At 42.2% G+C, this 15,875-nt stretch overlaps 1 protein-coding gene across 1 annotated transcript; it reads right to left on the bottom strand.

The window, feature by feature from the left end:
* Positions 1–33: 33 nt before the first annotated feature.
* LOC143298897 (diphthamide biosynthesis protein 3-like) lies at positions 34–6,608 on the bottom strand. Its single transcript, XM_076611917.1, has 4 exons — positions 6,438–6,608; positions 2,611–2,685; positions 1,011–1,074; positions 34–172 (listed from the first exon to the last, which is right to left on the bottom strand). The coding sequence occupies exons 1-3, from the start codon at positions 6,543–6,545 to the stop codon at positions 1,012–1,014; spliced, it is 246 nt and encodes an 81-aa protein (XP_076468032.1). The 5' UTR covers positions 6,546–6,608; the 3' UTR covers positions 34–172; position 1,011.
* Between the last annotated feature and the right edge of the window lie 9,267 nt (positions 6,609–15,875).

Raw genomic sequence — 15,875 nt, 5'->3', positions numbered from 1 at the left:
CCTGGGCTTGCAGAAAACTTAAAACATATAAATAATAACAACTGACAGATTGTGTGATTTATCTCGTGTTAATGCCATGCAAGCAGCACTGGCTAAGTCCTAAGTGGTTCAGCTTCAAGATAGGCACAATTCCTTTACAAGCTGGACTGCAATGCAAAGTGATGGACAGCCCCTGAAACCACACAATCAAAACAATTTGTTACGTCTTATTTTTTACTTGTCCATTAACTGATTAATGTCATTTACTCTACATCATGAAATTATACTGCATATATGGGCACTGCAAACAACACACACACTTGCATGCACACGCATTCACCCAAGAATCAAGAAAATAAAGAAATGTAATTCTCAGGGACAATGATAAACAGCAGCAGCATACATCATTTTCATTACCTTACATTTACATTAAGAAATATAAAAACTTTCGAAGTAAAATATGTTCAACAAATAATGAAAAGTTTAACACATGAAAATGACCAATATGGTGATAAAATAAGAAATAATGACATCACCAAAATAATCATGTTATTATTTCTGACCTTCATAAATTTCTCCAATTTCAAATATACATATATTTTACCCCTTGCTCTGAGTAACTAAATAAAAATTTTAGGACAGTGTCTGTTTCAGTTTCTCAAAGAGGCATCACAGTGTTTAGAAAAATCCATATGGCATATATATGCTACACCACATCTGCTAGGTAGATGTCTGACCAGTAGCATATAACCCAACATACATAGTCAGGCCTTGAGAGCTGAGTGCATGAATTATATATATATATATATATATATATATATTTGTGTACCTATATATATATATATATATATATATACTGCTGTCACATCTTATCAGTGATAGTCATGACATAAACAAGAATGATATCGACTCATCCACTGATCACTGTCTGTCACTAAACAAATTATTAACAACACTCTAGTCTAAAGTGACAAATACAGCAAGACATCTGAGTTGATCTGTTCATATCTGTTCATTAGAACTGTACACACCTCACGCCAGAGCCAACTCTTTCTTTGCGGGGGGCACTTGTTCTTCAGACTCCAGAAAATCATCCTGAAACAGGATTTATAAATCAACTGTGAAATACAGTGTGATGTTTGCAAACTTTTTGTGGATAAACAACAACAACAACACGACAGTACTAGTGCACTGTAACAGCCCTGCATCAGTGCAGGACATTAAGTCAAGAGGCCAGATGAATAATCGGACAATGAAAGAGACTCTCTCTATTTTGTATATACATGAATGTATCTATATAAGGCAGGGTTTGTCCCACTGTACTGTGAGAAAGAGGAAGGGAGGAAAGGAGGGAGAGAGAGGGAGGGAGAGAGAGGGAGGGAGAGGGAGAGAGAGAGAGTGTGTGTATGTGTGCTTGTATGTGCACATGTGTGCATGTGTATGTGCATGTGTGTGCATGTGTGTGTATATTAGATGTATGTAATATTACTAATAACGACTATTAATGTAGAATATCAATGCTCAGGACAACAACAACTACGAAAAAAATCCTAAAATCCTGAGGACAAGTATAACATCAACACTGTCCCAAATCAATAAGCAATTCGTGCCTCAATATAAAGTTGACAAACTGATCTTGAAATGGTCAGTATATATACCAAACAACAACAACAACACAAACACACACAAAAGAAAAAAAAAAGAAAAAAAAAGAAGAAGAAAAAACAACCTCTCCAACAACTGAACAAGAGTTGCAGTGACACTGACAAGGTTCAACTTAGCAATGACATAGGCTGGCTTCAAATTCCCCATTGAAAGGGAAATAACTGTACTCCAGACAAAAACACTTCCTACTTATGGATCCTATTGTATGCTTCTGTCAATTGTTATACAAAAGTAATCATACGGTATGAAAAGAGCTGAAGTGAAAAAAATCTATACCAAAAACCAAAGTTGAAAAGGACACGAAATTGAATTGAATAAACCTGTGTATAAGAGAAACACTGATGACGCACAATATTTAAAACATATTCCAAAACAGGCAAAATGCTCTGGGCCAACAACTGACAAAAAGCAATTCTGCATGAGTGTATCTTAAAATGCATCTATATTCTATGGCAAACTCCAGTTTAAATGAAATCCATACACTGATAAAGTATACCAAAGTACCACAGGTCTGCAAAAGAAAAAAAGACATTATGATTTTCTTCATCCAATCCATCATGCAAACTATTGCTCATTACTTTTCCTGGCTTTACTTTTGTTAGTCAGAACTAAGATTGCTTGTCCAAGACCTTTTATCTATTTATTTTTGTATACATGTATACATACATCTCATGTACTGATGTAGAACTGTTGATTCATATTTAATGATAAGCATCTATTCAATGTATCTTTATTTTATAGTTTATTTTTTTCAATATCATGAAATTTGAACTGATAAAAGAAAAGTAAAAGAAACCATTTCATTATTACTCTGAATCACCAGTATATCAAATTACGTTTCCATAGTTCTGACTTGAGTTTGTTTGAATGATAAAATTTCAGATGATAATTACACAAATCCTGAAGAAAAATAAGACAAGAGCCTGAAGAGGACAATGAACAGTAATGGTTTTCTGAGTGTCTCACCAGATCATAAATAACTTTGATGATCAGAGAACAGCTGGGACAGGTGGCCACATCTTCACCGCTGGCTAAATCCTCCTGCACACACACACACACACACACACACAGAGTTAAACTATAATACACAAGTGAAGTACACATGTAGACACACCAATATACAGTATCAGGGGAAGAGGAAAAAGAGAGGGAGGGGAGGGAAGGGGGAAATGGGCAGGGTGGGGACGAGGGAAGCTGTGATTTGGTTTAATCCTTGATGTTGAGGCCATATGGTGCTGTAGTTCCGAGATGGTGGATAATCTGTTTCTCCATGTTCTTTCTCTTGAAGGAGTCACCAGTGCTGTTGTGCCAGACCACTGATATGGAGAAGTGGGTTATGCTGTGGGGATCAGTGTTGAAGTGTATAGCCACAGGGGTTTGCTTTTTCTTGAGGATGCTGTCCCTGTGCTCTTTGCTGTGTTCTTCCAGTGTGCGGTATGTCTCGCCAACATAGATATGACTGCACAGGCTGCACTGGACCACATATACCAAATCACTGGCTTGGCAGGTGAAACTGCTCCTCATGGTGAACTGGCATCCTGAGGGCCAAACTGCTCCTCATGGTGAACTGGCATCCTGAGGGCCCCTTAAAGGTGAGTGTGGTTGTGTTGAGGAAGGGACAGCATTTGCACTTAGGTCTGTCACAGCAGCTGTTGCCCAGGAAGCGGAGGTTCTGGGGGGCTGTGGGTCGGAATGATGACCTAACCAGATGATTGCCCAGATTACGGTCTCGTTTAAAGGCCATCGGAGGAGGGTTCTTGAATGTCTTGCCAACTTTGGGGTCAGACTGTAGGATTGGAAAGTTCTTGAAGAGAATTTTTTTTTTTTACTTCCTTGTTGTGAGGATGATATGTCAGACTCAGAGTCAAAAGAGTGCGGTCATTGTGATCTGCCTTGGTCTTGGGTGTTAAGGCCTTCTCTCTGGAGATGCGCTTGGCCTGGTCCAGTGCCTGTTGGATCAACTCTTCAGGATATCCTCATGTTTTGAAGAAGCTGATCATCTGGGCTGCCTGGGTGTGGAAATCTTCCTCATTGCTGCACAGGCGTCTGAGGCGGTGGAACTTGGAGAATGGAATGGCACATTTGGTGGCGGTTGGATGGCTTGAGGAGTAGAGCAGGTAGGAATATGAGTCTGTGTTCTTGTAGTGGACTGAGGTTGAGATGGTTTGGTTGTCAGGTGTGATCATGAGTTGGATATCCAGGAAGGGGAGAGAGCTGTCAGATATTTCATGAGTGAACTTCAGAGAAGGGTGGAAGGCATTGACAAAACTGATGAAGGACAGCAGTTCACTTCTGTCACCTATCCACAGGCCCACACAGTCGCCGATGAACCAGCGAAAAAGGGCTGGCATGTGGCCACTATACTGCTGGAAGATCTGGGACTCCACGTAACCGACGAACAAGCACACGTATCTGGGGCCCATGCGCGTTCCCATGGCTAATCCACTTGTCTGCTGGTAGTGTGAGTCTCCAAAATGGAAAGAGTTCGGTGTGAGTACTAGTTCCACCAGGCAATGGATAGTGGGCACAAGGACGTTCTACGTGCTGTTGCTCAGAAAGTGCTTGAGGGCAAAGAGGCCATCCTTGTGGGGAAGGTTGGTGTAGAGTGAGGTGATGTCCATGGTGAAGAGCAGAGGAGGTTCCAGTTGGTTGGGGAAATGGAACTTGTGAAAGAACTCAAGGGCATGATTCATGTCTTTGATGTATGTAGCAGTGAACTGTTCTCAAGACAAGTGAATTTTATTCAACAGCCAGATAACTGCACTTGTGACTGCTGCTATCTTCAGTTGCTTTGAAGACTCTATGAGTCGAAGTACTCAACTTCTCCTCTCCCAAGTGGGTTAATAATGTTTTCCTCTTGTTTTTTGCATCCTCATTGATTTCTATGTTTTCAGTCTAAACTTGGTTTGCACTCAGGAGTGAAGAACTATGGAGGAAAAGACATTAAACAGATAGATTCTATTTTATCATAATAAGTTTTCAACTTATTTTTTTCTTTTTGAAGTTTTCTTCACTATTTAAAAAAATCTTTTATTTCTAATGCTGTATAATAGTGGCATCACTCTTATCCCAACAGCAAGTCTTTCATAACCAGTTGTGCATGAAACTGATGAAGAAGAATAGAAGAAGAATAAGACCAAGAACTAAAGAAGAAGACAAAAAATGACTTATAATCATAATAAGAGAAGACATTAAAGGTCTGAGTATGTATGTAGAGTAGAGTGATGTACACATCATATGTTCATGTGTATACTACTTAGAAAGTAGTCTGCACAATAAAACACCTTATTTTAAGAAAAAAGTACAAACACATGACATACAATATCAAGAATATGTATACCCATACACACAATACTATTGTCATCAACATATTGCTTATATCGTTATGAGTTCAAACTCACTGAAATTATTATCATTATGTTACATTCATCACAAATTCAAAAACTTAATTATAATGCAACAAACTCAAAAAGTAAAATCTATGAATCAACTGAACATATTTTCATACACACAAACATCTGCCTAAAACAATGCTGTTTGTTAGGATGTTCAAATGTAATGCCAAATGTTTTTGCTTTTTTAGTTTTTATACAAATGTATCAACTGTCACACTCATGATTCATCACGTTCAAAAGCACAATATCATGACAAAAACAAAATGCTGTTATTTTTTCCCCCCTGGAAATCAGTTGTTAACTTTATTTTAAGTCTGTTGTGTACAAGTCAGCATCTCAATTTTTCTTCTCAGAACAAAAAGATTTTTTTTTTTTCAGTTAAAAAAAAAAAAAATGAAAAAAGATACTTTGTCATAATCAATGCAAACTCCATTTGTCATTATGTCATCTCTGTCACTGGTTATATATATATATATATATACATGGCATGATAAACTGATATTGCACAGGCAAGAGGCTTTGCAACCTTGGATTTTGCAATCTTCTTTATTTTTATTTTATTTTTTATAATTTTTTAATTATTTTTTATTGTTTTCACTGGGTATGACCACAAAGGTAATGCTTTATGCTGTCTACATGTTGATCAGTATTCTACTATTCACTAAAGACATTATCGGACATGTATTTTCAATGCAACTACGTCATACACTGACACAGTACAGTGCTTGATAGTGTCTGTTCTGTAGTCTGAAGTCAGTGTTCAATATATCATTCACATATTCAGTTACTGAGAGAGAGAATTATTTATTGATTTGATGACTGAATTTTATTTGGCAAGATGAGAAAATGATAAACAATGATATGACTTCATTTGTGATGTAGATCTCCTGCTACATCTTAAGTAAAACTTAATTATACATGCAGAACTTGTTTTAATAGTAATTCTAGTGCTAGTAATTGGTATTATTTTTTCAATTAAATTTAAAAAAGATTTGTACTTGTAGTACTGCTACTAAAAAGCATTACTGGTAGCAGGGACTTGAAATGGATTCCATGAATCCCTTGACCCTTTTGCTTTCATAAGCCTTCTTAAATACACGTTTGCAATTAAGATTTGTGTAGAGTTTAGTGGTTTTGCAATTCATGATTCGATCTGCTGCAAGTAAAACATCGCATGATCAAAGCAGTAAAGAAACACTGTTGCATGTTCACATCGTTATGGAGAATATATTTTCTGCTGTATCAAGGTTAGATGAAATCTTATATACTGAGCACATGTTGGACGTGAAGGTCTTAGTAAACAACCCAGATCGTGGCCACTTCAAATTAGTTCAAAAGCGAAATAAAACAACGAACAAAGCAAATCTTGGTTAATTTCACAATAACTTGAACCCTCACCTTCGTAATTTCGAATCTATCACCGCATGGACACGGATAATAATATGTCTCTGTATCTTCGTCATATTCCATGTCTTCTATCTCTATTTCGTCGTGGTATGTAGCCATGACTGACGTTCAAATGATTCGCATCGGAATGAATGATACATCGACATGCGGACATCTTACCGGAAATCGATCCACCACTGATGACTTTTTACACAAACAAAACCGAAAAACGGTCAAGGAAAACAAACGATGGGCTTGAATGCAAACTTATCAAGTCATAAAAATAGACAGGCACAAATCTTCAGCAGAATTACCCTTTTCAACAAATGAACAAAGAATAAAGAATATGCTCAAAGGAATTTATATAAAAAACTTAGATATGTAACGTAGGTATACAGTCATCTCAGCACGGCAACTGAGCCAGGTTTCACTCTCAGTGGACGCCGGTGCTGATGTCGTTGTCCGGCTTTGCTACCCTTGAGAGGGCGTCTGGTTTCGATCTTTCGTTGCTGATAACCGATCCCAGGAAGGTGAACTACTGAACACGCCAAGCTTCTGTTCCTGGACACTAGTTGTATCAGCAGCTGTGCCAGATGGTCAGTGGTCTCAGTCAAACTCAGTCCCTGACTGACGGAGTCAGTGGCTACCGCGGCCACCAACTTGCACTTTTTGGCGCTGGTTTCTATGCCACATCTTGTTGATGTCTGAACACGCTGGACGAATTCTTGCCCACTACCTTCCACTGAAGCCGTGGATGTCGTCTGCAAATCAAAAGGTTGTAACGGTTCTTGTCAGTCCTCCAACTCGGATGCCGGCTGACCATTGGCAATCCCGGTCTTGAGTAGGCCTACTCTCGTCCGGCCCGGCGACACTGATGATGAACTTATGTTCACTGATTTGAAGCGCGTGGGAGACAGAAGGCAGCCCTAACGGACTTCAACCGAAGTATGAAGATCAGACTCCTGCATATATTCCATTTTCCTGTATCCGTCAGTGCATGCAGCAACGTTCGGCCGCCGGCCGGATTTTGAAATCAGTTATCGCAAGATATTAACACCATGAACTGAGAAGAACAAGAAGAAGAAGAACTAAAAACAACATTGAACTGACAACAACAATAACAATAAAAACAAAAACAAGAAGAAGACGAAAAGAAGGAGGATGAGGAGAAGGAATGTACTGATTCAATATTGCTCGTGGAAATGTAAACTGATGAAGGGACAGCACTCTGTAACCATTATCAGTTGTTAGCAATGTTACCGATTATCTCCCTTAAACCGATGCTTCCGATCCACATCCTGGAAAGGATGACATAAAACCTGCCACCACTTGCCAAATCATCCCCTCCCCCGTCCCCCAGCGCCCCCCTCCACCCCCCCTCTCTCTCTGTCACCTGAATTCCAATATTGCTTTCGACAATTTGTGGGTTCCTTCTCGCTCTCTCTTGAGTGGGTGCATTCAGTTTGTGTGTGTGTGTGTGTGTGTGTGTGTGTGTGTGTGTGTGTGTGTGTGTGTGTGTGTGTGTGTGTGTGTGTGTGTGTGTGTGTGTGTGTGTGTGTGTGAACTGGTGGGATTGAGTTCGATGGAAGGATGGACGGAAGGACTGTTGTTTACTCCGATTAAAAACAACAACAAACTTTGTGTGTGTGTGTGTGTGTGTGTGTGTGTGTGTGTGTGTGTGTGTGTGTTTCATGATTTTTTTCTTTTCTTCTTCTTCTTCTTTTTTGTGGAATGGCTGTGAATGGTAAAATAATGGTGTATTTTGATTGTGTTTTGATTTTTCTTCTCTTCTTGCTCATTTTCGCTTCTTCAGGTTTATTCCTTCTTTAGCGCGAGGGCTGGATGTAAAAAAAAAGCATGTTACTTGCTTATCTATTACCCTCGATAATAAAGATTTTGTCTTTGTCTTTGTCTCTCTCTCTCTCTCTCTCTCTCTCTCTCTCACACACACACACACACACACACACACAACCACTGTGCGAAATTTCTGTCGTTTCCATAGCACCACCACAAGCACGGTGTTTAAATGATACTGTTATGTGTATCTGTCTGTGACAATGGGATATCGTCACTGTGGTATGGGGTGGAGGTAAGACTGAGGTTCCCTGCCACACTTGCACAGAGCATCAATGCACAGCACGGAACCGACTAATTTCCTGCAAGTATGCATGCGTGCGTGCGTGCGTGTGTGTGTGTGTGTGTGTGTGTGTGTGTGTGTGTGTGTGTTCAGTCATTCGTTCATTTATCCATTCATTCGTTTACTTATTTGTTTATTTATTCATTCGTTTATTCATTTAAAGTTCTTGTTTCTCAGTAAAATATTCTCCGACATCTCCAGATCTCTACGAACCAAGGTAGCAATGAACTCTTTATGTTATACTGGTACTGAAAATAGAATAAAGATTTTTTTAAGCAGAAGAAACACAAAGAAAAATAAAATCAGTATAATAATAATAATAATAACAATAATAATAATACTCATATAGCGCTGAATCTTGTGCAGAGACAAATCAAAGCGCTTTCGCACCCAGTACACGCATGCATAACTCTACTTGAAAACTGGAGAAACTGAAGACAAGGAAGAGGCAGGGAAGGGAGGCTATTTTGGGAAGAGGTGGGTTTCAAGGCCAGACTTGAAAGAGATGAGTGCGGAGACCCGACGAAGCGAAAGAGGAAGGTCATTCCAATTGCAAGGTCCAGAGACAGAGAAAGAACTACCACCGGACGTTGAAAAGTGAAGCCACGTGATATACACGTCTACAACAGTGCTGGATGAACTGAACAGATTTTCATCTCACTCAGTTCCACATAAGGCATGCATTCCCACCCCCAGCCTCCCTTTCCTTTCCGCCATCTCCCTCCCCCCTCCTCCCACCCTATGCTGGTACCCAATAAGGGTGGAGAGCCCCCCCACCCCGTCCTCCCCTCCCTTCTCCCCCTTCTCCCTTCCCGGTTGCAGTTTATCCATGTGATCGGCAACCTGACCTGTCCACTTCTCAAGGCGGAGTGCCAGGCTGTGACCGGTGGTCAAAGATCGAGGTTCTAATCCCTGACCACCCACCTTCAGGGTCACACCGCTCATGTGGTCAGCCTTGAACGGAGGCCGTCTGCAAATCAGCTGTCATTATCAAGATCCTGGATACCAGCAAAGTTAAGAAACGATATGCCCACAGGTATTAAAAAGGCGGGTTTGTTATTAGTGAACTGTTTGAATCTCATGCAAATGAATTCGAATGAAACGTAACATTAATCAGATGCTGAATCCCAAATTTAGAAACGATGTGTCTGTATTAACTTGAAATGGATCTATTATGAATCGTTCAAATACTTTGTAAATAAAACCGAACGAAATAAAATATGACATACAGACGATGTTTGTAATGCTTGTATGGATTTCCCTTAGTATTGCTTGTATAAATGCTCCCTACACCCCCCACCCCTCCCCCAAAGAACCCTCAAACCAACACACACACACACACACGCGCGCGCGAGCGCGCGAGGCGCAAGCACACGCGTAAGCAGACACGAAGAGAGAGAAAGAGAGAGTGAGAGAGAGACAGAGACAGACAGACAGAGAGAGAGAGAGACTGAGAGACAGATAGACAGACAGACAGACAGAGACAGGGACCGACAGACAGAGACTAGACACACACACACACACACACACACACACACACACACACACACACAGAGACAGAGATAGAGACAGACAGACAGGGATAGAGGCAGAGACAGAGACAGAGAAAAAAAAGACAGACAGAGATACAGACAGACAGAAAGAGAGAGAGACAGAGAAAGAGAGAGACAGACCCTGAGACAGAGACTGAGACGGAGAGACAGAGAGAGTATACATACATGAAACTTGGGGTATGTTAAGCGGTCAGAACTGAGCCACACCGACACCATAGATAAGAGACTGACCCAATCATCCTGTAAGATTCTTGTCAAACCTCCCCAACTCTGGAGGCAAACAAAGCAATTGATGTCTCTCCACACTGTGTGCTCTCACCACTCACACGCTCCTCCCCGAACCCCTTGTAGGAACTCAACCCTAAACAGTTAAATATTTGAGAATACTTCCAAGTTGGAATTTACGGGTGTTTTGACCGCGCCTGTCTGGAAACCGGAAACTGACCTTGTACGCCTTTGTTTGGATTTCTGGGGGATCTGAAGATGGATCGATTAAAGCTGAGTCATGAATGTTCTCTCTCTCTCTCTCTCTCTCTTAGTTATGTTTCAGTAATCTGCTTCAGTAAGGAAATGGCAAGTTTCCGACACAAGAAAGAAACCCGAACCTCAATGTTTTCAAGGGACCGAAAAAATGAAACAGAACAAAAACAAGCACCTTTCTAGCTGTCCGTGTCAGTAAATCAGTCATAGCTCTCCTCATGGTACCCCCTACCCAACCTCTCACTCCACGCCCCACCCCAAGCCAAAAACAAAGAAAAAAAAAGAAGAAAAAACCCAACACCCCTTTTGGTCCCTATGTCAGTCCAGCTCAGTTGAATGAAAAGCATACCCGCACTTTCTCACCCGCATGATCAAGGTCAAATCAGGCACACTGACCACTTGAAACGTCCACAAAGCCGGCTGTCAGGCACACTGGAGAAAAGCTGTCACTTCAATTGACGGGTGCAACAGCCGAGTGGCTGAGCGTTGGACTTTCAACCGGAGGGTCCTGGTTTCGAATCCCTATCACGACGCTTGCAGTTTCAGGGTGGAGATTTTTTTCCTTCTTCCGATCTCCTGGGTCAACATACGTTCCTGACATGTATATACATATGTAGAAGATCAAACGCGCACCTTTTAGATCTGGTAATATATGTCAGCGGTCGGCGTGGGCTATGGAAATAAGAACCGTATCCGCTACTCATGCACACACCTGAAAACGGGTTATGTGGTAACCAGAATGGCGGGAAAAAACTGTTGTGCACCTATGAGCCCACTCGTATACACGGGTGAACGTTGGAGTTTCAGTCCACGAACAAAGCAGAAGAAGATGAAGAAGAAAGCTGTCACATAATCAAGGAATGACTGAACAGTGTAGTGCGTATAAAGCAGGGAATCTGTGACTCTCAGTGTGTATACATACACGATTCATCAAGGACTGTGACCTTCAGAGTGTATACATACACGATTCATCAAGAACTGTGACCTTCAGAGTGTATACATACACGATTCATCAAGGACTGTCACCTTCAGAGTGTATACATACACGATTCATCTAGGACTGTGACCTTCAGAGTGTATACATACACGATTCATCTAGGACTGTGACCTTCAGAGTGTATACATACACGATTCATCTAGGACTGTGACCTTCAGAGTGTATACGTACACGATTCATCTAGGACTGTGACCTTCAGAGTGTATACATACACGATTCATCAAGGACTGTGACCTTCAGAGTGTATACATACACGATTCATCTAGGACTGTGAATCTCAGTGTGTATACATACAAGATTCAAACTGCAGTGGACGTAGATGAGGCCTATGGCTCTGGGATGCCAACAAAATCACAGCGGAAAAGTCCAAGAGCGGTGGGTTAAGGGAGTGGGGGATAGGGTGAGTTGGCCGGGGGTGTGGGCGTGGGCTGCACCGAGCTGGGCAGGATCTCTCTCTCTCTCTCTCTCTGATCTTGCCTTTATTATTTTTTTAAAAGGGGGTTGTAAATTACATGAATAACTACAGAGGTATTTCTTTATGTGATATATTTAGTGAATTATATGATTCTATTATTCACAATTGAGCGCAAGAATGGATAACTACGAATAATATAACTGGGGAACACCAAGCTGGATTCAATAAAGACTGTCGTACTACTGATAATTTATTGAACTAACTTCGTTCCTTTTCTTATTCCCCTTCCATCACCCAACAAACTAGCTGTCCACTTCCCCCTCTCACCCCCCCCCCTCCCATGCCCCCCTTCCCACGCGCCGCCAACACAGCACGCTCATCCAACCCATCACTCCCAAAGCGCAAACCCATCCTAGAACACCACGCAGAAAAACGAAATGAATAGACAAATAAAAGAAAATAATATAAATACAAAAAGAACGGATAAAAACAGAATGTAAGAGGACAGGCCAGGTGGGGTGGTTAGGTTGGAGTGTCATTATGAATTATAATCTATTGGCCGAACGCCACTGGTGTTGGTTGGGGGTGGGGTGGGGGATAAATATGAAAACCCAAAGCTATCAACGGTAACTTTCGCTCCTGGCATACCAGCCACCAACTGGAAAAACAACAACAACAACAACAACAACAAAAAAAACAACTTACACGAGAGTCTTGCTGTTCTGATAATTTCCAGGCTGAAGATAAAAACCTCGCATGCACGGTGAGGACGAAGAATGATTGTGGAGCAGGCGTGCTTGTGGCCAACAGACGTTATCAGTGTGTGTGCAGGTTTCAGACACTGCCCAGACAGCCTTGTCAGCCACAGGTCCCAGCACACACCACTGACCGCCATTCCTGATCCTTCTGGCTCGTGATGGAAGCAGATTAACTCCCTTTGAAAGAAGCGACATGCTTTCGGTTTTATCGAGCACAGTGAGAGAGAGAGAGAGAGAGAGAGAGAGAGGGGGGGGGGGGCACAGGGACACACAGAGACAGACACACAGAGACAGAGAGAGGGTGCGTGGTATGGAAGGTGACAAAACATGGGCAGGTTTTCAGATTGATGGCTGCTGGTATGCTGAGGACGGTACAGAGCGCAGTTCAGGTTTCAGCTGTGTAGGCCATATGACCATTCTCTCTTTTTGTCTGTCTCTTCCTTCAAACACACACACATACACACAAACACACTCACACATACACACACAAACACTCACACCCACCCACACACACACACACACACACACACACACACACATTCACCATATCCTTCACACCCTCTCCTTGGCCATCCCTCCCTCCAAAGATTACGATCACTGAGATCATGGTAATATTGATTATCGATTGCCAACGTTACAGTCTGTATTAACAGAGGTGCATATCAGCGCACAGTTAACGTTCGACGATGCCAGTTATGCTGGTGATGTTGAAAACGATGACGACGACGATGACTACGACAACTGTTGTTTCTCATATGCATTTTGTTCTCGCTTTAATCGTTCATTAACATTGCACTGTACAAGTAATCATTCATGTCCGTATTCTGTCTGTTTACACACACACACACACACACACACACACACACACACACTACACTACACTACACTACATAACACTTCATCGCAGCATACATACCACATCTCACCACACCCCAGTTCGATGAAAATCATTCTCCTCACAAGGAGGAAAAACAAAAGAACTGACTGATCCGACAGGCTAAAACGACCCGACAGAAGGAATGAACAGCAAGTGATAACAACGGCGATGAAGAAGATGCTGTACGTCCTTCACCTGTCTCTCTCCCTCCACCTCCACCTATCCAGCTAAAACCTTGATTTTCAGGCGCCATGCCAGCTTTCCCCTCTCTGCAGGTGTGCTGATAAACCTGCTGGGGTCTGTGGCGATACCATGTGAAGACTGGATAACGGTTTCGATACATGTTGGGAGAAACATGTGGCCATTCGGCGATAAGTCTTTCTTTTACTGTGTTTTCTTTTCTTTTCTTTTCTTGCCTTCGCTTTTCCCACTTACGATACACTGACAGACATCACAAATACACGATTACCCCCCCCACCACCACCACCACCAATACCCCCCCTCCCCGTTCCCCGCCATCACCACCAGAAGAGCACCAAAACCTCCGAAGACAGACACGGTTTACTCTTTATTTGTTTTGTCTCAAAAGAATGATCAATCGAATCCACATTCAAATAGTTTGTCACAAACTCCGCGACTTAGAAGCAATCACAGCGCCTTACCATGTGGCTGTACTGTGTTATTTTTAGAATGCTGAGTAAACACGACTTGACATCACTGAAATGACACAGCAGCAGTGCGGGGTCTCCTTTAGATGGTGATCTCATATCTGTTCGCTGACTTAGCAACGGATTTTTTCTTCTTTTTTTCTTGACTGCAACAGAATAAAGTTAGACATAATAGTGTGAGTAAGGAAACCCGTACTGTGTGCGTGACAACTACGTGGATAGGGAAGCACGATCGATGATTCAGCAAATCAAAGAGAGAAAGATAATAAACACACATATATAGGACAATGAAGGGCGGTGACAGGCCCACCCACATCTCTCTCTCTCTCTCTCTCTCACACACACACACAACACACACACACACACACACACATACACAAACACGCACGAGCGATCACTGTCACAAAACCGAATGGTAACGTATCTGCATGCAAATCAAGTTGCTCATTCGGTTAGATATTTTGTTGTTGTTGTTGTTTGTTTGTTTTTCCAGTCAGCAGTCTGCCCAGTATGTATATCGATACTCTGCTCACCTGAAGGCATGCTCCTCCAACAGCTGTGGACACACCCTGAATCGGAAGATCTGTTGTTCTGTCTGTAACTGACACTGCTGTCTGTTCCCGCTACTTGATCTGTTCCCTTATGAGGCGACGCCTTTTCGGGGTTAGAGTTTATCCCGGGCTTTATTGAAGTCGTGTAATGACTACTAGGTGTGTGTGGAGGATCACATCCACCTTCAACACTTTATCCACAGCTTTTTTGTGGTATGAGTTATCTCCTGAACGAGTTTAAAATCACTCGCGTGTTGTTCCGTGCAAAAAAAGGGGGCAGGGTAGTGTGAACCGTGTTATCTCTGTGTGTGTGTGTGTGTGTGTGTGTGTGGGGTGGGGGGGTGGGAGGGGGGGGGGTGTGTATGTGTGCGTAGGTGTGTGTGTGTGTGTGTGTGTGTGTGTGTGAAGAATGGTCAACTAACAAATAAACAAAACCCAACCCCAAACAAACCAAACCAAACCAAACAAACATAACAAGGGGGAGGGAGAGAAGGGCCGCGTGCGAGAATGCACGAACACTGCACCAGCACAGCCGCTTGTGGAACTGAAGATAAACGTGGGATTAAAACACGATGGGCGGGAACGAACAAGCGAACTTCACATTACCTCGAGACAAAGCACACCAGAAAGACTCGATTGCAGAACACACACACACACACACACAGTTAAAAACTGCGCTGTCACGCATTAACTGGATATACATGGTGGAAGCTTCAGGAATGAGACGTCAGGCTGATACACAATTAAAATCATCAACAACAAACAGAACAACACTAACACCAACAATAACAAATCACTTTATCATACTGACGGACACTGCATGATTCGTACTCACTTTTAGTCCCCTTCTTGCCCTGTGGCACGAACGACCGCTTCCAGAGATCTCCACTTCTGCTTATCTTGTGCTGTAAATTATTGGCCAACTTCCCCCGCGTATGGTCGTTATCCTTCAGTTCTTTTTGCAGCCTTTCTGCGTCACGTCTCCCTTGGTCTTCCTCGCACACTCCCTATCCA

This window comes from Babylonia areolata, chromosome 24, assembly GCF_041734735.1.
Source record: "Babylonia areolata isolate BAREFJ2019XMU chromosome 24, ASM4173473v1, whole genome shotgun sequence".
NCBI lineage: Eukaryota > Metazoa > Mollusca > Gastropoda > Neogastropoda > Buccinidae > Babylonia > Babylonia areolata.
Note: the sequence above shows the minus strand (reverse complement) of the source record. Positions and strands in the feature narration are given on the sequence as shown.